The following is a 25,468-nucleotide window of genomic DNA, read 5'->3' as shown; positions in this document are numbered from 1 at the left end:
AATGGTCTCCATGGTAACTGCCTTCCGAGCAGTGCAGATGTGAGGAAATAGCATCTCCCCCGCCACGGCAGCTGGGGCCCACCTGAGCTGCCGGTGTAACAGGTTCCTGCCCGCCAAAGCTGGTCTCCGTCTCGCAGACCAGAGACGGGAGGAGAGCAATAAAGTAGAGCCGTGATCTGCTGGCTCCGGAAGCCCATGAGCTCTGGCCATCGAGGTCTCGGTGTCGGTAATACGGACAGCCAGGTTAGACTCCGGCCTGGGTTAGAGCAACTGAGGTTGGCACTGGCAAAGGCTCGTCACAAGACCATTGCGCCTTCACGGGCAGGGAAGTGTAAGTCTACTGTGTACCCAGAAGAGAGTCAGAAATGGGTGCTGGGGGGACTGGAGTGATAGCACAGCGGGTAGGGCATTTGCCTTGCACACGGCCAACCTGGGTTCAGCATCTCATATGGTCCCCCAAGCACCGCCAGGAGTAATTCCTGAGTGCAGAGCCAGGAGTAACCCCTGAGCATCGCTGGGTGTGCCCCAAAAAGAAAAAAAAAACAAAGAAATGGGTGTTGGTCACAGCCCTGAAGTTGACAAATGGCCATTGAAGGCAGTTCGAACTCTGTCTTAGACACAGAGTGGAGGAGACCAGCTGGGGGTGATGGCGGAGGGATGTTGGCTCTCCCCTGCATGTTGTACAGGAACATCATAGGCCTGGGGCGTTTAATATTGACATTATTGCAAGCCATGTTACCCTGAATTTTAGAAGAAATATGTGTTGGTCAGCACTGGTGGCTGTGCTTAAGAGTCCACAGTCCCGGTAAGGGAGCCAGGATCTTTGTCTGTTGTGGGTCGGCTTCCCTCGCTGGATGGAGAATGTTCACTTTCTCGTTTCTCCTTTTGTCACCTGAGGACGTTCTCAGACCTCCTTCCCCAAAGGGGTGGGCCTCAGCCGGCAGGTCCTACAGTCGTGTCCCCTGTGGGGGTGCAGCTGTACACTCGAGCCAACAGCCTGTGGAGGAAATCCCTTCTGGAAGAGCGGAATGTCAGCGTAGGATGCATTAGGAGAGTAGGGTGTTTTTTTCTTTTTCTTAATTCATATTTTAGTTTTTATCGAATCACAGTGAGATACACAGTTACAAAGTTTTCGTGATTGAGTTTCAAGTCATTCAATGTTCCTGTCCCCAGTTTCCCTTCTGGCACCTCTCCCCCTTCCTCCCCTGCCAGCCTGCCTGTACAGCAGACACTTTTCATCTTTAGGAGAGCAGCTTTGGTATGGCACAGTGGCCAGATAGATAGCGAGCCAAGCACCGAACTCGACTCTGAGTGCTAGATTTTGAGAGGGATGTTGAGCCGTGGAGAGTCTCCCGAGAGAAGGGCCCATTATGATGAGGACAGCAGAAAAAAAACCTGTCTTGTGGCCTCTCCACTGTGGCGTGTGCAGGAGCAAGGATGAAAGCGAACACGGCCGAGTCTGGGATGCTGGTGGAGACGGGTGAGTGCAGTGGCTGCCGAGGCCGGCATCAGGTCAGTGTGGGCAGGCCGGCAGCGCTCCGCCCAGGCCAGATCGTTCTAGGCAAGAGAGCTCCCAGGACCCCTTGCTTCAGAAGCTAGTTTCCTCTTCAGCATATTATTATTCTCTGTATTTTTTTTTCTTTTTTTGGTTTTTGGGTCACACCTGGCGATGCACAGGGGTCACTCCTGGCTCTTCACTCAGGAATTACCCCTGGCGGTGCTCAGGGGACCATATGGTATGCTGGGATTAGAACCCGGGTCGGCCGCGTGCAAGGCAAACGCCCTACCCGCTGTGCTATCGCTCCAGCCCTATTCTCTGTATTATTACCCCCCTTCCCTTCACCTTCCCTTCATCCCTTGCCGTGATGCCCGGAGCTCGAACCGCCCTGGGTGTGGTGCCCGTGCCTTTGCAGCTGTGGTGGTTGCCGGGGTCACATGAGGTGGCACTCACCGACGTTTGTGTCCTTCCGTTGTGGTGCCCGTCCATGTGCTGGCGAGGGTCTCACTCTGGGTCTGGGTCGAGACACGTGGTGTGTTCTGGTTGTGCTGCTTGCTGGGGATCCCTGCAGTGTTCACACACATGATGGCTAGAGCTCACGCTGACTGGCCATGGTGCCCGCACTTCTCTGGTTGCAGTGATAATCACGGTGGGGGGGGGCGGGGCTGTTTCCCTGTCTTGGGTGGGGCTTAGACACACACACACACACACACACACACACATACACACACACACAACTGGAAATCACTCAAGGTCCCAAGACAGCAGAGTTTCCAGGGTTGTGGTCAACACAGGTGGGGCACCAAGGATTTGAATTCGGGACTGTCCACTCCCAAAGTGGAAACTTTTTTTTTTTTTTTTTTTTTTTGCTTTTTGGGTCACACCTGGCAGTGCTCAGGGGACCATATGAGATGCTGGGAATCGAACTTGGGTTGGCTGCGTGCAAGACAAACGCCCTCCCCACTGTGCTATCACTCCAGCCCCTGAGCAGGCACTTTAAACCTCATGCTATCTCTCCAGGCCCTCATCTTTGACATTAAATGAGGCGATCCCTCTCCTACAGAATTCGAGTAGTCATTTTGTTTTGTTTCTGAGCCACACCTATCAGTGCTCTGGAGTCACTCGTGGCTCTGCACTCAAGAATCACTCCTGGTGGGGCTCAGGGGACCATAGGGGATTCCAAGGACCAAATCTGGGTTGGCAGCATGCAAGGCAAGTAAGTGCCTTACCTGTAGCACTCTCTCTCCAGCCCCTAGAATTGTTTTTTTCCATTGAGAATGTTATTTTTCTAGCTAACATTTTTCACATTTATTTATTATCAAGTACTTTTCTAAATACCTTCACTATATCACTGTCATCCCGTTGTTCATTGATTTGCTTGAGCGGGCACCAGTAACGTCTCCATTCCTCCCAGCCCTGAGATTTTTTTAATTAATATTTTTATTGAATCACCATGTGGAAAATTACAAAGCTTTCAGGCTTAAGTCTCAGTTTTACAATGCTCAAACAACCATCCCTCCAGCAGTGCACATATTCCACCACCAAAAACTCCCCAGTATACCTCCCACCCCCCCAGCCCCTCCAGCCCCCCATCCCCACCTGTGTAACTGATAAATTTCACTTTGCTTTCTCTTTACTTTGGTTACATTCAATATTTCAACAAAAAACTCACTATTACTGTTTGGAGTTTCCCCCCTAGAATCAGACCTGAAGAGATATGAGGCTATCGCGGCCACGCGGTTTTGGATTTCTGTATTTTAGTAACTAAGTCCAGGGAAATTTCTAGCAGAAATTGGATCATTGCAAGCTCGTACCTCTCATTAGTGGTCCTCATAAGCTGGCTGTTCCCACGTGCCCCCCTCCTCACCCCCCCTGCAAGGTAAAGGCGAGAGAGAAGAACCTTTCCCCTCCTGGGCAGGCATGGGGCCTCGGCTTAGTTCACAGTCTAGAAACATTTCTGCAAGAAGCTGCCGGTACCAAAAGTAGTTTAGCTGGCCTCTGGAATCATGCTTGCATGCTTATGCAGCTGCAGAGAGGCCACACACGTGCAGCACTGGGGTCATATCTCGGCCTCAGCCCTGAGATTTTAGCAGCCTCTCCTTACTCATCTTTCCCAATGATTGGAGGCTCTTTCAGGGTTAGGGGAATGAGACCTATTATTGTTACTGTTTTGGCATATCGAATATGCCACGAGAAGCTTGCCAGGCTCTTTTATGCATACCATAATATTATATAATTTAATCGTAACCCCTATTTTTAATATTTGATCTTTTCATTTACTTGTTTTTGTTTCTGGGCTGACTTACTGGTTCTGGGGGTCACCAGGGCTGCAGCCAGAGGCGAAGTGGTGTTGGGAATTGATTCTGGGGCCCTTCACATGCCAGGAACCCAGGGCTTCTTGCAAGCAAGGCAGTGCTCTGACACTGAGATACACCCCCAGACTTTTATTATTATTATTCTTGGTTTTGGAGCACACTTGGCTGTGCTCAGGGTTTACTCCTTGTTCTTCACTCAGGGATCACTCCTGGAAGGGGTAGGGCACAACTACCTTACATATATTATTTTCCATAATAGTCCTGTGAGGAGATACCATTGTTATGGGTACGGGCATGAAGAGAAGGCAGTCGTCACTGGATATGACCCCCCCAGAAACAAATCACTCTGGTGGGCTCAGGGGACTGTATGGCATGTGGGGATTAAATCTAGATCAGCCGTGTGCAAGGCAAGCGCCCTACCCATTCTACTATCTCTGCAGCCCCCAGAAACTCTTGTGAGACCCTTCTCCAGTGCCTCACTTACAATGATGGCCTCGTGGGGGGTGCGCCTGGGCCGCCCATCTCAACCCCCCTGCCCTCATTCTCAGCGACTTTCTTGAATTGTGAGCTTGAAGCCAGATTCTCTGTGGCTTAGAGGGTCATCCCCAGCGGCTCCCCCAAAGGGATAAGCTTTGGCACAAGAACTTCCAGGCTGTGGCTTGGGAGGTTGCGATGCTGTGCACAGGCGCATCTGCCCCTTGGGAGCGGAGAGAAGCCCCGGAGCACGGTGTGATGCTGGCAGCAGGCTGTGTGCCGGTCCCGTCTCTGTCAGCACCAACGCCGAGCAGGGCCTGAGTCATAAACCATGACACGTCCTGGGAGGCAGCGGTCCTGCTAGTCCTGCTGCTGTGTCGGGGTTTCGTTTGGTTTGGGTTTGGTTTGGCGGGGTGGGGGGCACATCTGGCAGTGCTCAGGGCTTACACCTGGCTCTGCACTCAGGGATCACTCCTGGGGGGTGTTGGGGGGCCATATGGGGTGGTGGGGATCGAACCTGGGTCAGCCACGTGGGAGGCAAGCGCCCTACCTACCATCGCTCCTGTTTGATTCCATTTCTGTTTTTTGGTTTGTTTTTGTGCCACATCCAGCAGCGCTCAGGACATACTCCTGGCTCTGTGCTCAGAGGTCTCTCCTGGTGGGGCTCAGGGACCTGCTGGGGTGCCAGGGTCGAGACTGGGTCAGCCATGTGCCAGGCACATGCTTTTCTCACTGCACTCTCCCTCCAGCCCCCTTCCGCAATGCTCTGACGCCAGCCAGCCCAAACCTGCCGAGTGCCCTCTGCCAGCCAGTCTTCTCCACCTCAGGGCCCAATCCTAGCGACTCTCCCTGTTCCTTCCTTGGGGTCTCAGCAGCCTTGTTTGCTCATTAGATACTTTGGACTGTAGCACTGTATCACTGTCGTCCCGTTGTTCATTGATTTGTTCAAGCGGGCACCAGTAACATCTCCATTGTGAGACTTGTTACTGTTTTTGGCATATCCAATACACCACGGGTAGTTTGCCAGGCTCTGCTGTGCGGGCGGGATACTCTCGGTAGCTTGCCAGGCTCTCCGAGAGGGGCGGAGGAATCGAACCCGGGTTGACCACGTGCAAGGCAAACGCCTTACCTGCTGTGCTATTGCTCCATTGCTTGGACAAGAGCCACAAATTCAAGTCATTTGAGCAGTATTGGGGTGGGAGGGGGGATACCGCTTTAAAAAGTCCCTCTGGGAAGGTAAAGAGGACCTTCTTGATCTTGGGCCCATTTCTTTGCTCAAGGGGACTCTTTTGGCAAGTCCCAGGGCAAGACATCTTGGGCTTCGGGGTGACGACTGCCTCCAGTTCCTCCTGCAGACCTCAGAGTGAGAGGAGAGAGCACGGGAGGGGAAGCTCACCAATTCCCCACCCCAGCCCCCCTCCCCCAGGCATGCAGGAGGGGTCTCTCCCCTGGGTCACTGGCTGACCCCCAAGCCAGGAGGCTGGTGTGCCGCTCTCTGCAGAACCGGCCTGCATCCCTCCGCCTGCACCTCCTCTCCAGACCTGCAGGCTGGGGCTATAGCGTTGCCTGTTGCATTTGGTTGCCATGGCAGCATGGGAACAGGAGGAGAAATGGAAACACCTGGCAAGCAGATGCAGAAACTTGCCTGTTCAGTTTCCCTTCCTGGAGCAGGATCCGGCATCGGTGACGGTCAGAGGTAGGGGCGGGGAGTGCGAGCCGGTGTCCTGGGCTCCTTGGGAACTCCTGGGCGCTGGCTTGGCCGCTGGTGTGGCTGTTTACAGGGACGCGGGCTCTGGGGATGCAGTCAGGCAGCTGCAGGGCCGAGCAGCAGGGCTGGGTGTGGGAGGAAGGAGGCTGCCCCTGGCTCCCTTGCGACATTGCTCCTGCCCGCAGCGCCCCTGCCTGTCCACGTCTCCCCTCAGTCTGCAGGGGTGCTCACGCGTCTCCCGTGGGAAAGGACAGGTTCCAGGAGGGACGGGCCCACCCTGGGCAGGGGGGTGCTCGGGGTGGGGGGTGGGCAGAGGGGCTCCAATGCCACGGTTAGAACTGGACCCTCGGGGACACAGCTGAGTAGAGAGGTGGGGGGTCTGGCTCTCCGCCCCCGACCTAGGTGAGGACAGCGGGGGACACTGCCGCAGGGTCACGTGTTGGAGCAGTTCTTGAGTCGGGGCTTGAGCTTGAGTGTGTGTGCGGTCAGGGGACGCTCCTCGGCTTCTTCCCGTGCCCGCCGAGCGGGAGGGGTGCGGTTTGGGCGGTTTCAGTGCCCTGTGGGGCGCGGGAGAGGAGCCTGGCGTCTGCTCCCCAGGCGGGAGGGCGTGGGGGAAGGAACCCAGAAGCAGGAGTTGAGTAATGAGCCGCAGTTGCTGAATGAAGCCCGTGTCAGCCGCCTCCCCGGGGTGCTGGGAGCGTGCGGGCGCGTTGGCGGTCTGTCTGCGCGCCTCCCTGGGAAGAGGATGTGTGGAGGTGTGTCTGCCAGGCTGGGACAAGGGCCTCCTTTCTCCCTGCCTTGTGCGTGGCCTTTTCAGAGCCTGGGGGCTGGGGGGGTGCGGGGGGGCACTTTCAAGTATTTGCTGGTTGTTTGTGGTGGCGCCACTTCTGCACGCCCCCCTGCTCCCCTCCCCCCCGGGGCAGGCAGGCATCCACGCTGGTTATTCAGGGTAGAAGCTTGGAGGGCAGAGCACAGTTTGGGGAGCCTACTCTTCCTGGAATGAAGGGGCACAGGTGCCATTGAAAGCAGCATTTCTCCACCAGGACCCTCCACCCCCACCCCCAGGGTATTTCCAAGGTGAAGGTTGCATCAGTTTGGGGGGGGCACTGCAAGGGACTAGGAGGTCAGGGAGGAAACGAGGTCAGAGAGGCATCACCGTGGGCGAAGGACTGAGCGACACTGACCGAATCCCTCTCCTCTTGGTGCGACAGTCCTCACTCCTGGGCTCTGTCCCCTGTGACCACAGACCTGTCCTGATAGTCCTGACCTCCTGGGGAGAGAATGGGGGCCCGGTCCCCCAGCCACAGGCTTCTTATTTGTCAGAGAAATTCTACTTCCAGGGGACACGAGTGATAGTACAGCGGGTGAGGCACTTGCCTTCCTGAGTGCAGAGCCAGGAGTAACCCCTGAGCATTGCTGGGTGTGGCCAAAAAAGCAAAAAGGGAAGAAAGGGAGAAAGGGAGAAAGGGAGAAAGGGAGAAAGGGAGAAAGGAAGGAAGAAAGAAAGAAAGAAAGAAAGAAAGAAAGAAAGAAAGAAAGAAAGAAAGAAAGAAAGAAAGAAGGAAAGAAAGAAAGAAAGAGAAAAAAAGCAAGAAAGAAAGAGAGAGAGAAAAGAAATGAAATCCCAGGTAGGGGGCTGGAGTGGTAGTACAGCGGGTAGGGCATTTGCCTTGCATGCGGCCGATGTGGGTTCAATATCCAGCATCCCATATGGTCCCCTGAGCACCGCCAGGAGTGATTCCTGAGTACAGAGCCAGGAGTAACTCTGAGCATTGCTGGGTTTGACCCAAAAACAAAATAAATAAACATTTTAAAAAAAGAAATCCCCCGTGGGGTGGTTCTAGGGATGCTTGAGGCAAACAGTTGTTGACTAGGTGTTCTTTGTTTGCTACCTGGGGACATTTCTGGTAGTGAAGTGCCTTGGAAACGATTGAAATGTGGGCTTCTCCGCTGCTTACAGTCCCAGGGTGACTCCTGGCTCTGTGCAGGGTGGAGCTGGGGTCAGGCCTGTGCCAGGTAAGCAGGCGCCTTCCTCCCTGTGCGTCCTCTCTGGCCACTGCCCCGAGTGTCTTAAAAGGCCAGAAAGAGCTCAAGGGAGAAACCGTCTTTGAGCTGGCCGTGATGGCTGCAGAGAGTGCGCTGCTCATGTTCTAAATGCCACCGACTGTTAGGCTTTATTATTTATTAATTTGTTTCTGGTTGGGGGCCACACTCAGCAGTGCTCAGGGCTCATTCCTGGCTCACACTCAGGAATTGCTAATGGCAGTGCTCGGGAGACCATGTGGGCCGCCAAGGATTAAACCCAGGTTGTCTACATACAAGGCAAGTGCCCCCCCTGCTGTGCTATTGCTCTGGTCCCGAAGTCAGTTTCTTACTGCCCAGCCGACTTTTGGTTGGTCCCAACTGTCGTTCTTGTTTCAGATGGCAGGTGCGGGGTTAAAACTTGGGCTCACTCCTTGGGCCTTCCACCCACCGCCCCCCTCCAGCGGGATAATCAGCCTGCACAGAGCCCAAGTCGTGGAAGAGGAGAGTCTTTGTTCACATCATCCCACTGGGCTCTGGGAATCTGGAGAGCCGCGGAAACCCGGCCGACAGGCTTCGGGGGTGCCTGACAGACATGCTGTAATGATTCCGGGAGTCTGGAGCTCGGACGGGTGTGTGGGTCTCCTGGGAGCGGTGTGTCTTTCACACCTGCGGGCACGCTGCAGGCATCTGAACCCCCCAGACTCCTCTCAGGAACCTTCTCCCGAGGAGCTGGGGGGCGCGTGGGTGTCCAGTGGCTCCCCACAGGGGACCTGCCTGTAAGCAGGAGCCGGCGAAAGCAACGGCTCCTGAATAGGTGTCCCGTCCCCGTGATGGGCCGTGTTGGCCTGTCCAGTGCTGCTGTCCCTGTAGGAGGAGCCCACGTGCCCCCATGATGTCACTCACAGCGGGGCAGCCAGTGACCTCTTTTTCCACTGCAGCCAGCGCGCCAGTCTCGGGAGACCATCAAGCCCCTTTTCTCGCCCTCCTTGGTGCGTTCCCAAGGGCGTAAGCAGGAGCATGCCTGGCCCCCACCTTCCTCTTTGCAGCCCGTGGTAGTTCTAGACAGCTCATAGCCAGAGCGTGCCCTGCGCTAGGGCCTCTCAGGAACGCCCCAGAGGCGGGTTTCATGTGCTCTGCTGCATGTGTTGCCTTGTGCGTGCCAAGAGCCGAGGACAGGACTGCCAGAGAATGGTTGAGTCAGTTGTTTGAGCTGGGAGCTGGACCTTCTCCGGGCTGTCCCGTCCTAGTGAGGACGTGCTCCCCAAGTGCAGAGACCGCATGTCCCCTCCTGGGGAAGGTTTCGTTTGGGCTTCAGTGACTTCTCCCAGTTAGACAGTTTCCCGGTGCTGCAGCCTGGAGGAATGCTCTGGTCCTCGCCTGAGTCTTTCTCCTTCTCCTCTTCCGCCTGCCCGTCGTGTTCTCTCACTGATACCTAGTGTGGAGGCCACCACCCATCCTTCTCCTGTGGAAACCTGTTCACGGCTGGCTTCCTGGGTGGTGGGCCTCCTTTTCCTCACGCACCTGAGGTCCCAGGGCTCTTCCTGCTTCCCTGCTATGGATTGGGAGGAGCCCCTGGGCCAGTCAGGACCCCACGGGCCATCAGCAGCAGGGGCTCTGACTTGAGCCCCTGACTCTAATAAACCTTGAGCTCTGACTCTAATCAGAGCTCAAGGTTTCAAGCTGCAGAAATTTCTAGTGTCGGTTTTCTGGGCCAGAGTGATAATACAGCAGGTAGGGTGTTGGCCTCGTACACAGCCAACCTGGGCTTGGTCCCCGGCATCCCATATATTCCCCCCAGGCCACCTGGAGTGATCCCCGAGTGCAGAACCAGGGAGTAAGCCCTGAGCACTGCCCGGGGTGGCCCCCCAAACAAACCAACAACAAAATCAAAAATAAAGTGTCCATGTCTCGGGCCACTCGCCAGTCTGGGTGATTCTGTCACCCAGAGGGGGAGTGTTGTATGAGTTGGTGGGCTGTAATGAAATTATAGAAATTCCCTTATAATGATACAGATGGGTTCAGAATAAGTGAAGGAGATACGTTACAGAGTTAAACAGAAAGATGAGAAATTATAAACACAGTAGTGATCACAATGATAAAAAAATTTTTTTAAAGTATCTTCTGCCTCCCAACAGAACAGAAATTAAAAAAAAAAAATCAAACTCAGCTACTGTACTAGAGCACACGCTTTGCGTTGACAGCCACCCCACCCCCACGCCTCCAGCCCCCAGGCACCAGGTTAGAATTAACCCCTGAGCACTGCCCAGTGTGAGTACAACAAACAGAAACACAACAAACAAAACCAAAAAACCTTGTCAAGTTATAAACAAATGTTTCAAATGATTTTCCTTTGGGTAACAGGAATATCTATGGGCTATTATTTTTTTTTCTCTCGCCTTCCCTCCTTCCCCGTATATTTCTCAAATACTCTTTAGTCATCATCTGTCCAGGTCTTAAATGGGAGCAAACCCAACATGATAAAAGCCTAATCACCCCCTTTTCGTCGTTGGACTTTGTGCCCCACGTTTTCACCTGCAGATCCCGCGGCTACCATGAGCTCGGCCGACATCTCTTCCTCCCGGGTCTCCGCTGTGGGTCTCTGCAGCCAGGCTCGAGCAGGGGTGTCGGGAGAGATCTCTGGGGTGTCATTCTGCCTGGAGGCAGGGTCTGGACAAAACGCTTCTCAGAGTCCCTTCCCACCTCGGACCCGTGGCCTCCCCGCTGCACCCAGCCCCTGCCAACAGTGAACTAACTGGCGGAGCTGATGACCCACCCGCCCAGCCCTGCCCACAGTGGGGGAGCGAGTGGGGAGCGTGACAACAGTCTGGCAGGGAGAGCGCCGGGGGCGGGAATCCGGAGCGCACGCTGGCGGCTGAGCGGGAGCCAGTGATCCTTCTGCCCCGGGGGACTTGCACCGCCAGCAGCAGCAGCCAGCTCCGAGAGGAAAGCTGCCGGCACCCACCTGGAGAGCCCAGTGGTCACGGCTGCTTCTGCCCAGAAGGTCCCCAGTGGTGCCGGGCACTAGATTGGGGGTGTGTGTGCAGGAAGGACAACTTCGCCTTTGAGCCGAAGCGGTGTTGGAAGGAGGCAGCTCGTCTCCAGGGATTGCCCAACCGCTGCACCTTTGGGAAAGTGAGCCGGCACGTCCCGTCCAGCCTGGGCCTCTGCTCCCGCCGCGTCCTGCCTGGCTCCTTCAGCACCAGCCTCGTCCTGCTTTCCCTGCTCCTCCTCGATCAAGGCGCCCCGGCGGCAGCGGCCTGGAGCCCGGGGCCCAGACAGAGCTTCGAGGAAGGCGTCCTGCCCCTGGGGCTAGCAGGGCCTGGACCTGGGCCTCAGACATTGCCGGGACAGACCTTGAGTTTGCGTGGAAGCATTTGCTGCCTCGACTTGCCACCACTTCCAAAGGCTCGGGGGGATGCTGGGGTTCTGTGGAGGAAGGTGAGAGGGGCCCCCTAGAGGATCTCCCCGCGCGCCTGCCTGCCGGGATGTTCCTGGGTCCTGGCGCTCCCCGACGGGGCCCGGGGGAAGAGGCCCCGGAGCCCCGAGGGTCCTCGCTGGAGCCCCCCGGGTGTGTCCTCTCTCCCCGCTCTCCAGCATGGCCCACGGGGTGAAGATCCCCGATGACTCTATTTTGGGGCGAATGGGGTGTTCCCAAAATAGGACTCTTTGTTGAGGAGTCTATTTCGGGAGGCAAAGCCCCACTGGCGTTTATGTAAGCGATTCTCTGTGTGTATCTGGGGGTGTGGATGTGTGCGCAAGTGATTTCTTGTTTCTAATTATAAACGGCTGCTTTGGTGAGCCGGGGAGATGGAGGTGCGTGTGCGTGCCGGGGGTGGGGGGATGGATTGCTCTGGCCACAAAGTGTGCAGACGCCGGGAGAGAGGGCTGGTGACAGCAGGTAGGGGTGCAGATGAGGCCGGCCCCCTCCCCTCCTTTGCAGGTTGCGTGAGGGGAGAGCCTCGGAGATGTGCCATCTCTCAGCCTCTGGGTCCCCTGAGGAACTGGCGGGACACCGGGGCCCTCTAGCGATGGTCTGGGGGGGGTCTTGAAGTGGTCTGAGGCCTCGCCGTGGGTTCTTGCCCTGCATCCTAACAGTTCAATGCCAGGTTCTGAGGATTCGATGTCACTCAGGTGTGGGGGATTACCCAGGGCACCGGGAGTCCTCAGGGCCACCCGCTAGTGCTTGGCACCTTCGAGAATGGCACCACGTCGAGCCGGGATTGAGGGAGCCTCTGCCACGGGCAAGGCAAGCGCCTGAGCCCCGGTACTGCCCCTCAGGCCCCAGCCATCCGTTCTGACTGGGAATAAGTAGCCTGCTCTCAGGATCCTCTCTGACTCCCCACAGGCCAAACCCACATATGTTGAAGCAAGAGCGGAACCAAAGGCCGTCCAGCATGGTCAGTGAGACGTCCACGGCGGGGACCAGCTCCACGCTGGAGGCGAAGCCCGGCCCGAAGGTGAGTTGTGTCCCTGCGGGCTTCTTCCTTGTTCCTGCCCCACGTGGCCAGCCCACCCTCTGCTCACGACAGCTTAGAAGTTGCCAGGTGAGGCTCCGGAGGGGGGCGTGTGAGACCCCTCCCTGCCCCAAGGGACCCAGCCCCGACAGCCGAAAACCGCCGCCGTGCTCACGGTCGCTCCCCACACGCTCGGGGCAAGCCTCACCCATGGGTGACCCTGTTCTCGGACTGGACACTCCATACCACACACCCTACCCATACTCCAAGAGTACCACGCCACGTTTGATGGGGCTCAAGTAGGAGGCAACCAATCTTACAGGGAAACGTATATATATGTATACACACACACACACACACACATATATATATATATACACATATATATATCAGACAGGTATATATGAGCACACAAGGCTCAACCTTTAACAACATGTTAGTGATCTCTTATAGAAGGGCTTAATGGTCCTTGGGTGAAGTACAGTCTTCACACTCTTTCCTCTAAGCAAATCTTTTTGTAGCATTTTCAGCAGTTTTTCATAACAAATACAAAAAAAAATATATCATTTCAGTTCTGCTTTGGGGCAGGGGTTGGGGTTCGGGATGGAAACATCCGAAATACGGTGGTGGGAAAGTGTAATGGTGGTGGGATTGGTGTTTGAACATTAAATGTAATCAAATATTATGAACTACTTTATAAAATTAAAAAAAGAAAAAGAAGAAGACGCCTGGTGAACGCTGTGAGCAGTGGGCCCCTGGGCTCAGGAGCACTGAATGCAGAGCAGGGCAAAGAGCCGGGAGTCCAGAGAGAAGGGGTGAAGTGCTGGGACCTCAGCACTGTCCCAGACCCAGGAAGCGCCTTGCTCAGGCAAGGCAGAGGACAGGTCGGGGTCAGCGGCGGCTCAGGGTGTTGCTCGGACACTCCCTTTCCATTTCCCTCCGAGACCCGCAGGCAGTTGGCCGGGCCGCAGACGCCCCTGTGAATGAGCGTGCCTCGGCCAGGCGTCCCGGCGTCCAGGTGTCCAGGCGCCTGTGCCGCCCCCCCCCCCCCCCCGTGTGCTTTGGCTCCGAGGGCGGAGGCTGCGAGCGGGTGCCCAGAGGCCTGTCAGACAGACTTGCCCGGTCCCCCCGCCACAGCTCACCTCTGCTCTCTCCTAGATCAAGCCCAGCAATAAAGTCCACAGCTTTGGGAAGAGGGACCAGGCCATTCGGAGGAACCTCAATATTCCAGTGGTGATGAGGGGCTGGCTACACAAGCAGGTGAGGAGCGGAGGGGGTGGGGGGCGGGGCAAGGGCGCACGCTCGGGGATGGGGGGGGGGGGGTGGTGGCCCTCCTTACCAGGAGCTCAGGGAGTGGGGAGGCCCATAGATTCCAGCCCTGTGCTCAGTGGTGCTGCCATCCCTCTCTGCCAGCACTTTGCTGCCTGATGCTACCAAGCCTTTGCCCTTTAGCTGAGCTCTCCCATCTTTTTCTCCCCCTCTCCCCGCCACACACATTCCATCTCGGCACACATTCGCTCCCTGGCACTTCACATTCCAAACCCCGCCAAACTCAGCTCCCCACCCACCTCTCTCTTTCCCCCTAACCTACTCCTCCTGGGTCTTGGCCTTGGTGCCACTGTTCTCCCAGACATTCCTCTACCCACCAGTCTATCCTTCCTCCCATCCGTCCATCCATCCATCCATCCATCCATCCATCCATCCATCCATCCATCCATCCATCCCACCATCCATCCATCCAACCATCCATCTATCCATCCATCCATCCATCCAACCATCCATCCATCCAACCATTCATCCATCCAACCATCCATCCACACTACTCCCCCAGCCAGCCAGCCAGCCCCTGAGAGTCAGCCATGTTCCAAGTAGTTCACAGCAGTTATAAAGAGATGAAGAACATGTGATTTCTATCCTCAAGAAACTTAAGAGTTTTGGGGCTGGAGCAATAGCACAGTGGGTAGGGTGTTTGCCTTACACGTGGCCGACCCAGGTTCGAATCCCAGCATCCCATATGGTTCCCTGAGCATCGCCAGGCATAATTCCTGAGCACAGAGCCAGGAGTAACCCCTGTGCATTGCTGGGTGTGACCCAAAAAGAAAAAAAAAAAAAGAAATTTAAATTTTTGAGTGATAGTAGAGCAGGTAAGGTGTTCGCCTTACATGCAGCCGACCCAAGTTCAATTCCTGGCATCCTATATGGTCCCCTGAGCACCGCCAGCAGTCATTCGAGTGCAGAGCCAGGAGTAGCCCACGAACACTGCTGGGTGTGACCCAAACCCCTCCTCCCAGCAAAAATATAGAAAAAGAAACTCTGAGTCTGTCAGGATTCAGTAGGCATATCCCTCACCTGTCATGCCATCCCAACCCAGTTCCTCCTGTGCCAACCACATGTGAAATACAGACCTAAGTCCAGGTGCAGTGATGTGCATTTTACTCTAGACTTGATAGACGGAGCAGAGCGTTGCATGCACAGCACACAGAAGAAATCGCTGTCATCCTCCTTGAACCCTCTGTCCCTTGTTCGGCTCTCACAGCTCTTTAGCGCTGTCAGAAAGTCCTCTGGCACGGACTGCACTTTCTAATGCCACCCTTATCTGCAACAGCTCTGCTCTTCCTCTTGTCCTCTTTCCTATTGTATATGCCTGGAGTCAAACTCAGGACTTCACACATGCTAGGCATGTACTTTACCATGGAGCCACATCCTTGCCCCGTGTTCTTACCTTCGTAATTTAATCCACTGTATTTTTCTATGCATCCACATTTTTATTCAGTAATGGATATTCCTTTGAAATGAGGAGAGAGGGGGAGGGAGGGGGGAGAGAGAGAGAGAAAGAGAGAGGAGAGAGAGAGAAAGAGAGAGAGAGAGAGAGAGAGGGGAGAGAGATAGAAGAGAGAATAGGGGAGGGAGGGAAGAGACAGAGGGAGAGAGAGACAGAAACAGACAGACAGACGGAGAAGGCAATGTAAATAATAACGGTCCCTAACTCTCCTCGCTCCCTCCCCTCAGTCCAGTGCAGACTTTAGTGTGCAGTGGACACGCAGCCTGGAGCACAGCTGTGCTCGGGTGGAGGGTTGGAATCGTCCACAGTGGCCTCCCAGGAGAGATGCTGAGACCAGGTGTGGAAACAGGGATTGGATATTTCCAGACAGAGCAAGTACCTTGTGCCAAGACTAGAAATCACCTGGTCAGTTTGTCGAAGAGAAAAACCAAGACATGCATGCGCTCACTCAGCATTAAATTAAATGTGTTTCACAGTTTAGTAGGTCAAAGGTAAATGCGTGTCATTTTGTGTTTAGGGTTAGAAACTGTAAGAAGTTGATTGTTTCTTTGAAAACTCAAGTCTGTCAAAACTTTTGCGAAAGAAAGATAATTCATTCAACAGCTTAAAACAGCTCTGGAGTTTTCCTAGATTTGGGAGAAAACTGACCTTTACAGCATTGCTCTGGCCATGTTTTTTAAAGTGTTTTGCAGGTTTTTTTTTTTCTTTCTGGGCCACAGTCAGTGTTGCTCAGGGCCCATTCCTGGCTCTGCGTTCAGGGGTCACAGCTGGTGGTGCCGGGATTTGAACCAAAACCAGCCATATGCAAGACAAGTCCCTGCTTGTCTATACTACCTCTCTTGTCCCCACTCAGAATTTAGGATGTTTTCTAATATAATGATTCACATTGTATGCAGTTTTTATCTGATGCTTTTGGTTTTGGGCCATCCAACTGTGCTCAGGGATCATTCCTGGCAGGGCTCGGGGAACTATATGTGGTGCCGAGCATCAAACTGGAGTCTAGTACATGTAAGGTGAATGCGTTAACCCTGGCCTATCTCTCTGGCTTCAAAGATCAAATTTTCTTACGGCACAGTTGATAGCAAGGAGAGGGTTGGGGCCAGAGAGAAGGTACAGCAGGTAGGGCACTTGCCTAACACGTGTCCAACCCGGGCTTTATCCCTAGCACCACTCATTGTCTCCTGAACACTGCCAGGAGTAAGCTCAGCACTGTTGGACAAATGTGACCCCAGAACAAGGAAGGGAGGGAGGGAGGGAGGGCAAGAAGGAGGGGGGACGGAAGGAAGGGAGGAAGGAAGGGAGGGAAGGAGGGAGGGAGGACAGGAAGGGAAGGAGGGAGGACGGAAGGGAGGAAGGAAGGAAGGAAGGAAGGAAGGAAGGAAGGAAGGAAGGAAGGAAGGAAGGAAGGAAGGAAGGAAGGGAGGGAGGGAGGGAGGGAGGGAGGGAGGGAGGGAGGGAGGACAGGAAGGGAAGGAGGGAGGACGGAAGGGAGGGAGGAAGGAAGGAAAGAAGGAAGGAAGGAAGGAAGGAAGGAAGGATGGAAGGAAGGAAGGAAGGAAGGAAGGAAGGAAGGAAGGAAGGAAGGAAGGAAGGAAGGAAGGAAGGAAGGGAGGGAGGGAGGGAGGGAGGGAGGGAAGGGAGGAGGGAAGGGAGGGAGAGGGGAAGGAAGGAAGTGAGGGAGGGAGGAAAAGAAGGAAGGAAAGAAGGAAAGAAGGAAGGAAGGAAGGAAGGAAGGAAGGAAGGAAGGAAGGAAGGAAGGAAGGAAGGAAGGAAAGGAAGGGAGGGAGGGAGGGAGGGAGGGAGGGAGGGAGGGAGGGAGGGAGGGAGGAGGGAAGGGAGGGAGAGGGGAAGGAAGGAAGGGAGGGAGGGAGGAAAGGAAGGAAGGAAGGAAGGAAGGAAGGAAGGAAGGAAGGGAGGAAGGAAGGAAACTGTACACCAAATGGAAAGAAAGAAATAAAATCCTCCTCCAGTGATAGAACGCTGAGCTTAATTGAGAACATGACCTTCTTGATTAATTAACTTAGAATTTTTTGTTCAGTACCGTGTAAGCCAATTTTCTGATTAGAATAAATGAAGATATTTCATAGCATAGTACCTCAATAGATAGCAGCCTTTCATAGAAAGCTGTTTTATTTCTTTTGTTAAAAGCCTACCTTGATTTTTGCATTACATAAATCTAAAATAAAGATGTCTGGACTGTATGAGTGTTTTTCAAGGAAGCAGACTTTCCCCAATTCTTCAGGCTCAACCATCACAAAACCTAAGTTTTGCAAGGTCGGAGCAAAATTTAAATCTTTAACTTTTGTGGGGCTGGAGTACGGTGGGTTGGGCGTTTGCCTTGCACACCCCAACCGAGCTTCTGTTCCCGACCTCTCATAGGGTCCTCTGAGCACTGCAGAGAGTATGACTTGAATGCAGAGCCAGGAATAACCCCTGAACATCAACAGGAATAACCCCCAAATAAATAAATATTTATTTTTTAAAAGTCTAAATTTAGCAAAGAATAGCTGTGCAACTAAAAGAAAATTCCACTGTACCACTGTAGCACTGTCATCCCATTGCTCATCAATTTGCTCGAGCGTGCACCAGTAACGTCTCCACTGTAAGACTTGTTACTGTTTTTGGCATATCAGATACGCCACAGGGAGCTTGCCAGGCACTGCGGTGTGGGCGGGATACTCTCGGTGGCTTGCCGGGCTCTCTGAGAGGAAAGGAAATTCAGTCGTTATTATTGAAAGGGTGAGTGTGTGAAATCTTGGTTCCAGGCTGTCTGTCAGTGGGGAAAGGGCTGCCGTAGGTTCGGAGAGGGCCCTGATCCGTTTCCTTTGCTTTGCAGGACAGTTCTGGCATGAGGCTGTGGAAAAGGCGGTGGTTTGTGCTGACTGATTACTGCTTGTTTTATTATAAAGGTGAGCTGACACTCAAGGCACCCAGGGCCCTTTGTACTGGAGAGGGAGGTGAGGGGCTCCAAGTGCCGGGCCCCTGAAACCCAGTGACTAGATGCCGGGCCTGAGCTGACCAGAACCTGCTAACCAGGTTAGGTTTACTTCCCTATGCGGATGGTCAGTGACCTCAGTGTTCGCAGATCCGGCACCGGAAATTCCATGTGTGGGAGTTAAAATAGAGCCCAGTTTGCCTGCTGCTTAGGGTCTCGGGAGCTGGAGCTGCCTCAGCTTCTGTTGCGACACAGGGCGCTCCTTTGACGCAGTCTGCAGACACGGCAAGGACGGGTAAACCGTTGTTATTTCGTAAGCTGTTATCTGGATTATCCCTGGTGATAACGGGTGACTGGTGAGTGGGCCATGTGGACACTTAGGACACTTCAGCACATAGACTAGTGATGAGCTCACTGTAAGAGAAAAGGTTCAGGGCTGGGGCGAGTCCAAATGATAGCGCATGGGTGCCTGGCGGGTGAGGACTCGACTTCCGGGCACCGCCACCTCGGAGCCGGGCGTGACCCCCCCCATTGAAAAAAGAAGAGCTGGAGTGATCTTGCAGTGGTAGGGCATTTGTCTTGCACGCAGCCGACCTGGGTTTGATCCCCGGCATCCCATATGGTCCCCCAAGCACTTCCAGGAGTAATTCCTGAGTGCAGAGCTAGGAGTAACTCCTGAGCATCGCTGGGTGTGACCCAAAGAGCCAAAAAATCAGGGGGTAAAAAGAAAAAAGAGAACTTAGTCCTATCTTAAGTCCCTCCCTTAGTATAGTTCCTCCTTATATGTAATTGTATAAGTTCCTTAGTAGAGAAGGGGCTCCTCTTCTATATTTCAATAAATGGTCCTTTCTAAAACCTACAACAGAAGAAAGGCCCAAAATACGGAGGATGAGGAGAGGGCTGGAGCAATAGCACAGCGGGTAGGGCATTTGCCTTGCACCTGGCCGACCTGGGTTTGATTGCCAGCATCTGTATGGTCCCCTGAGCACTGTCAGGAGTAATTCCTGAGTGCAAAGCCAGGAGTAACCCCTGTGCATAGCTGGGTGTGACCCAAAGAGAAAAAAAAAATACGGAGAAGGAGAGAGTGTTGAAGACACTCGGTGACTCGCCTGGGTGACTCACGAGACATTGCTGAGGCAGCTGAGGCGAGCAAGACATTAACTCCAAAGTGAAGAATCAGGGGAGGCATCTGAGGAGAGACGGGGTTTAAGTCGGGCTTTTTGGGGGGATGAGTTAGATAGGGGAGATGCACGTTACAAGCAAAGTTCTAGAAGCAGGAGGAAGTGTCCTGGCAGCAGGCCAGTGTGGGCAGAGTGAGTCTGTGTGGAGACAGGCCTAACGCCGGGCTGTAGGGATGGTCCAGGTGAGTGAGGACGAGGCTGTGACAGGGCCGGAACACCAGGCAGTGGCCGCATCCTCTGGCGGGTGTGTGCCCCATGTCAGGCCAGAGAGCAGTGGCACCACGTCCACGTTAGGAGGTGACCTCTGGCCAGCGTAGTGGTTTGGGCAAGGAAGAGAAGAGAAGGCCTTTTCTCACGGGCTTTGACTTTGCCGTTTTTTCCACCCAGAAAGCCCTGTGAAACCCTCAAAACATCACTTTCCAGAACCTTCTCAGGGTACCCAGACTGTGCTACCCCAAGCTGGCCTATTGTCCCACCTCAGGCATCAGCAGGGGCCACTGAGTTTGTTTGCATGCCAGCCTCAGGCCCAGTCTGTGTCATAGCCACGGTCACACCAAGTTCTTGGGGGTCCCTGACGGTTCTCCAGTAGTTGCAGGTGTCCCAGAGAGCTGGGGGGACGTGACAGTGGGTGGGGCAGGCCGAGGACGGTTTTCTGATGCGCTTTTCCGTTCAAAGACAGCCGAGAAGAAGCCGTCCTCGGGAGCATCCCTCTGCCCAGCTACGTGGTCTCTCCCGTGACCCCCGAGGATCGCATCAGCCGCAAGTATTCCTTTAAGGTACTGCCCGCCTCTGCTTCCTCTTCGTGCAGCAAACCCATCCAGAGAGGCTGTGGGGTCCTCAGTGTGGCTTCACGGGAGGGGTTGCTGCTGGGGGCTGGAGCAATAGTACAGCGAGGAAGGTGCTTGCCTTGCACACAGCTGACCTGGGCTCAATTCCCGTCACCGCATATGGACCCCCAAGCTTACCAGGAATGATCCCTGAGCACAGAGCCAGGAGTGATCCCTGAGCACTGCTGGGTGTGGCCCCCAAATCAAAAACAAACAAGTAAAACCAAAGGTGCTGCTTTTCTGGGGCGGGGAAAGAAATTAAGCTAAAGCCTTCCAGACTCATGTGAAGTAAGCTGTGTGCTCTTCAGACAAGAGTCATGTGGGCGATAGTTAAAAGGGCTGGAACATGTGTTGAGCATGGAGGAGCCGCAGGTTGGATCTCCAGCACTGTATGGGGCCAGGAGTTGCCCCCAGGTGCAGACCACCCTCTGAGCAGCGGCCAGCCTGGCCCCCCTCTCTGAAAAAGGAGGGAAGTCCCGTCCCATCACACATGCTTTTACTTGGGGTTCTTTCCTTTGTACTTTTTCTGCTTTTTCTTTTTTTTCTTTGTTGTTCATGATCAGTTTTCAGTCATACAATGTTCTAACACCTGTCCCTTCACCCGTGTACATTTCCCACCATCTGTGTCCCTAGTATCCCTCCTTCCACCCCCCCAACCCCAGTCTGCCTCTACAACAGACACTTTTCTTCTCTCTCTCTCTCTCTCTCTCTCTCTCTCTCTCTCTCTCTCTCTCTCTCTCTCTCTCTCTCCTTTTTAATTTTTTTTTATTTTAATGAATCATCATGAGATCATTTACAGACTTACAGACTTTCATGGGCTAGAGCGATAGCACAGCGGGTAGGGCGTTTGCCTTGCACGCAGCTAACCCGGGTTCGATTCCTCCGCCCCTCTTGGAGAGCCCGGCAAGCTACCGAGAGTATCCTGCCCACACGGCAGAGCCTGGCAAGCTACCTGTGGCGTATTTGATATGCCAAAAACAGTAACAATAAGTCTCACAATGGAGACATTACTGTTGCCCTCTCGAGAAAATCGATGAGCAACGGGATGACAGTGACAGTGACAGACTTTCATGATTGCATTTCAGTCAAACAATGTTCAAGTACCTATTCCTCCACCAGTGCCCATTCTCCACCACCAATGTTCCCATTTTCCCAACCCCACCCCACCCCTCTCTCTCTCTCTCTCTCTCTCTCACACACACACACACACACACACACACACACACACACACACACACACACTTTCACTTGTATTGGAGCTTTCCCCCCTCCATCCACGCTCAGTTCGAGAGCATGGTGAGCTTCCTGGTTCCCCTTGTTACCCGGCCCTTCTGCTGCGTCCTCTCTGTGACCAGCCCATGTCAGTAAAATCCTGCCGCTCCGCAGGGCAAATGGCGAGCCCTCACCAACTGACAGATTTCAAGCGATGGTCTGGAGAAACTTACAGGATGCGCGTATCGAAGGGATTTATTTTCAGGTCTGTCTACTACATCTTACTGGAATGTCAGTGGAGCCCAGTTTGGCTTTACTTTCTAGAACATTGGCAATGCTTAGGGAGCTCCCTTCATCAGTAAAGTCTCTCCTTCCGTTGTTAGGAGCCCTCAAGTGAGTGAGGCCACGGGACGGCAGATGCCAGTCCTGTCATGCCTGTGGTCGGGAAGGCATGGCAGCTCCTGGAGGGGAGGAGGTGGTTCGACCCAAACTTGGGGAGTCCTAAGGCTCTTTCCTTCTTTGGTGCCCTCCACTGATCCCTTCATTGCTATTTCTTCTTTCCTGCATGCAGGAGACCCAGTTTTGATCCCCAGCACCACATGAGTACCCTAAGTACTACCAGGTGTACTTGGGTACCCCAACCCAAAGAAAAGAGAGACAGAGAGAGAGTGAGAAACGTGTCCAAAGTCACAGCACGGGAAGATGGTGGACACAAAATGCAACCCTGAGTGCTCTCCTCTTTGAGTTGTATTATTTGGGCACAGGGTGGGGGTGGGGAGCTGGAGGGGCACCCAATTCCTTTCTCTTCCTTTGATTTTCTTCCACACCTCACTGTTGCCTCCTGCATACACATAGCAGGAGGTGGAGGTGCTTGAAAAAACGGTTGTTATCATTTGGGGGAGACTCTCCCATTCAGGAGCACGCCCCCCCCCGCCCCATTCATTGCTGGCTGTCAGGTGCTCTCGGAGCTCTTGCTCAGAAACTTTCCCTCCTCAGATGGAGTGTTCTGCTGGGCAAACAGTTGGGATAATGATCATACGTGAGACTTGGCTGGAGGGGGGGGGAGGGGAATAGCATTTGGAATATCCCCAGGCTAACTTCTTCTACTATATATAGTTCAACTTAACACTTCGTTGGGAAGTGTGGAAATAGGTTCCAGGAAAACATCTTTTATTTGTGTTACATTTTCCTTAAAAGAAAATGCCTTTTTGCAAGATTTGTACCAAGAGTGAAGTGTTTTGTCTGGGAGACAGAAGAGAAAGATGTGTGTGGGTAGGGGTGAGGAATCTTTGGGGTGAGAGTAGAGAAAAATGACCGTGACCGTCGTCATTCTGGCGGGGTTCAGCTGGCCCTGAGGAGGAGAGAGCCTCCATTCTCTCGGGGTTGCAGCAGCTTCCTGAGAGCCAGAGGGAGACTTGGCACCATTCAGGGACCTGTTCTCGGACGCCCTCGGGACGGTGCAGGCTGTGGTGTCCCCACGCTCTGTTTGCTCCTGAGGTGCAGAGCTCAGATTCTCTGCAGAGCTAAGAGTCCGGGACACTTGCCTAGAACCGTGTGGCCACTGTTTGGATGGACACACCTGAAGGTCACGATATTGGCACCCAGACCTGGATGCTGGCAGTCAGGGGCTTGGCCAGGAGTGTCTTGAGTACTTGACCGGGAGGCTGGACACTGGAGGGACACTGGGGATCCATGAGGCCTGCAGTTTGGTCCCTCAGACCCAAGGCCTATAGCAGGGAACATCCCCACGTGGCCCGGGGCTGAGGGAGCTTGAGTGGGGTAAACATCTTCATTGCCTCCCTTGGAGCTGGCCGTGTCTCTCCCTGACCTGAGGTCTCTGGCCCTTCTCAGGTTGGTGTGTATTTGATAAGATTTTTTAATTCACTTACCAAGAAAGAAAAACTTTTATTTCATGGATTTGTGGTTTGTGGCAGAGATTCCTAAACTTACCTATTTGGTCTGGTGCCCCTTTTCAGAAAAAGAAACTATAGTGCAACCCCTGAGTAGAAATCTACCTTCTTTGAGTGGAACAGAAAGTTTCCCTCTCAAATTGCACCTGAGGTTACTAACCCCCTCCCTCACTTCCATCATTCTAGTAACTCCCAGGGTTAGTAGAGTTACTAGAGTTTCAGCAGGGGAGGGGGTGCTTCACACCACTCTATGTGTATAATTGTCACCACTTCCGCTGCCAGAGTGCCAGAGAGCATCACCCCCAAACACCCCTCATCTTTCAACATCCCCTTTCTCTCTGGAAACTACCATCACTTTGTCCTAGTCTGTGAATTAGTTGTTCGTTCTTGCCCTTTCATTTCTATTAGCCTTCCATAGTCCATATTTGAGTGGGACTATGTGATGACTGTCTTTCATTTCCTTATTTCACTCAGCATCATCACCTGCAGACTCAGCTGTCTTGTCTCTCTTTTTAATGGCAGAGTAGTATTCCTTTGCAGGTAATACCAGAGTTTCCTTACTCGGTCATCTGTCGAAGGACCTTTAGGTCGACTCCGTGGTTTGGCTCATGTGAACCAGGCTGCTGAGTGTAGAGTGGAGTATCCCTGGGTTCATGTTTTCACAGACTTCTGGTAAATGCCTAGAAGACTGACACCCTGGATTGTGTGCTTTTTCCTTTTTTGTTGTCATGTGGTATTTTTTTGGGGGGGGAGGGCGGTGGAGTCACACCCAATGGTGTTTGGAGACTGCAACTGGCTTGGTGCTCAGGGCTCACTCCCTGCCCTTTGGGCTATCTCCCTGACTCTCGTTTATTCATTCCTTTGAGTTCTGGGTCCCTCTTGACTGTGCTCAGGGGCTACTGCCAGCTCAGTGCTCGGGGTCGTTCCCCCAGTGGTACTCAGGGGACCATGCATAGCTGGGGTTCACTCAGCCTACTGAGCTGCCTCTCTGGCCCTACTTTTTATGTTGTTTAAAGGGTCTTCCTACTGTTTTTCCACAGTGGCTGCTCCAGTTTACATACCCACCTGTAGTTACCTCTACCTTTTTAAAATCCACTGGGCAAGAATAGGTTTAGTAGTATGGATACCCAGGAAAACTTTCTCAAGAATTTTTGATTCATAGTAAGAGAGTCCCTTCTCATTGTATTCCTTTTTTTTTTGTTTGGCTTTGGGCCAGATCCAGGATGTTGGAGGGTTGCTCCCAGCTCTGAGTGCAGGCTTGCTCCCAAGTAGTGCTCGAGAGACCTGGCAGTGCGGGGGATCTCACAATGGAGACGTTACTGGTGCCCACTCGAGCAAATCAGTGAGCAAGGGGATGACGGTGACAGTGATACAGTGATACTGTAGGGATCCTTAGCTGTGGGCCAGGCTTGCCTGTACCTTGGGTTTGCCTGTACCTTGGCTGGATACAACCAGACTGTCAGAAACAAGCCGTGTTTCATAGGCATTTGGACCTGGGTGCTCGGAGCCTGGGGAGAAGGACATGCTGACAGTTGCTGGGACACGCTTCTTCCATGACCAGCGGGGTTCTAGTGAGCCCCGCTGGGCTCCAGTGACCCGGTGGAGTCTAACCAGTTTCTAACTACTTCTCTCATTCTCTTTTCTGACTGCTCCTTGCCTGACGTTCCAGATCCAGGTCATCCCACTCATAATCTGTGTAATCCTTATTGTTTTGGAATTAGAATCATTACACAGGAAGTTTGGACTTAGAGTCAGACTGGAGGGGAACCCTGGCTCCAGCTTTTCATTAACTCAGTAAATGAACTTGTTAGGCACATACTTTGCCCCGGGCTCTGGTCCTGGGAACACGGTGGTGCACAAACTAGGCCAGCGTCGGAGGAGGAGGCAGACAAACAGGGATACCAGATAGTGACTGTGAGGCCCCTGGTGTCTCTGAGGTTCCTGCCTCATGTTCAAAGCAGATTCTGCCACCACTTCTGAGGGCTGTTGGGAGGCAGAGGGGATGGAAGTTCCTGAAGTCCCCGGGAGGTGGGTCCAGGAGGTGCCCTGAGACTCTTCCTCTTCCTGCTTCATCTCCCTGAGTGGGCTGGCAGAGGCTTTTCTTGGCAGACTTAAAGAAAGAGGCACACTTGTTCATAGTGCCGGGG

The 25,468-nt window shown here is 53.7% G+C and overlaps 1 protein-coding gene and 1 pseudogene across 12 annotated transcripts in view; one reads left to right on the top strand and one right to left on the bottom strand.

The window, feature by feature from the left end:
• LOC129405543 (uncharacterized) overlaps positions 1-25,468 on the bottom strand; it is a 468,293-nt pseudogene that overhangs the window by 338,406 nt on the left and 104,419 nt on the right.
• PLEKHA7 (pleckstrin homology domain containing A7) overlaps positions 1-25,468 on the top strand; it is a 248,331-nt gene that overhangs the window by 155,333 nt on the left and 67,530 nt on the right. For 11 of the 12 annotated variants that reach the window (XR_008630634.1, XM_055141275.1, XM_055141281.1 and 8 more), the window contains 4 exons: positions 12,366-12,477; positions 13,633-13,734; positions 18,093-18,165; positions 20,048-20,148. Coding sequence is in view for 11 of the 12 variants with exons in the window: in XM_055141275.1 (XP_054997250.1) it covers positions 12,366-12,477; positions 13,633-13,734; positions 18,093-18,165; positions 20,048-20,148 (388 nt within the window). In the remaining variant the exon portion in view is untranslated. Of the gene's footprint in view, positions 1-10,388; positions 11,459-12,365; positions 12,478-13,632; positions 13,735-18,092; positions 18,166-20,047; positions 20,149-25,468 lie in introns of those variants that run through there. The other variant, XM_055141282.1, reaches the window with a different exon arrangement.

Source organism: Sorex araneus, chromosome 6, assembly GCF_027595985.1.
Source record: "Sorex araneus isolate mSorAra2 chromosome 6, mSorAra2.pri, whole genome shotgun sequence".
Classification (NCBI taxonomy): Eukaryota; Metazoa; Chordata; class Mammalia; order Eulipotyphla; family Soricidae; genus Sorex; species Sorex araneus.
Note: the sequence above shows the minus strand (reverse complement) of the source record. Positions and strands in the feature narration are given on the sequence as shown.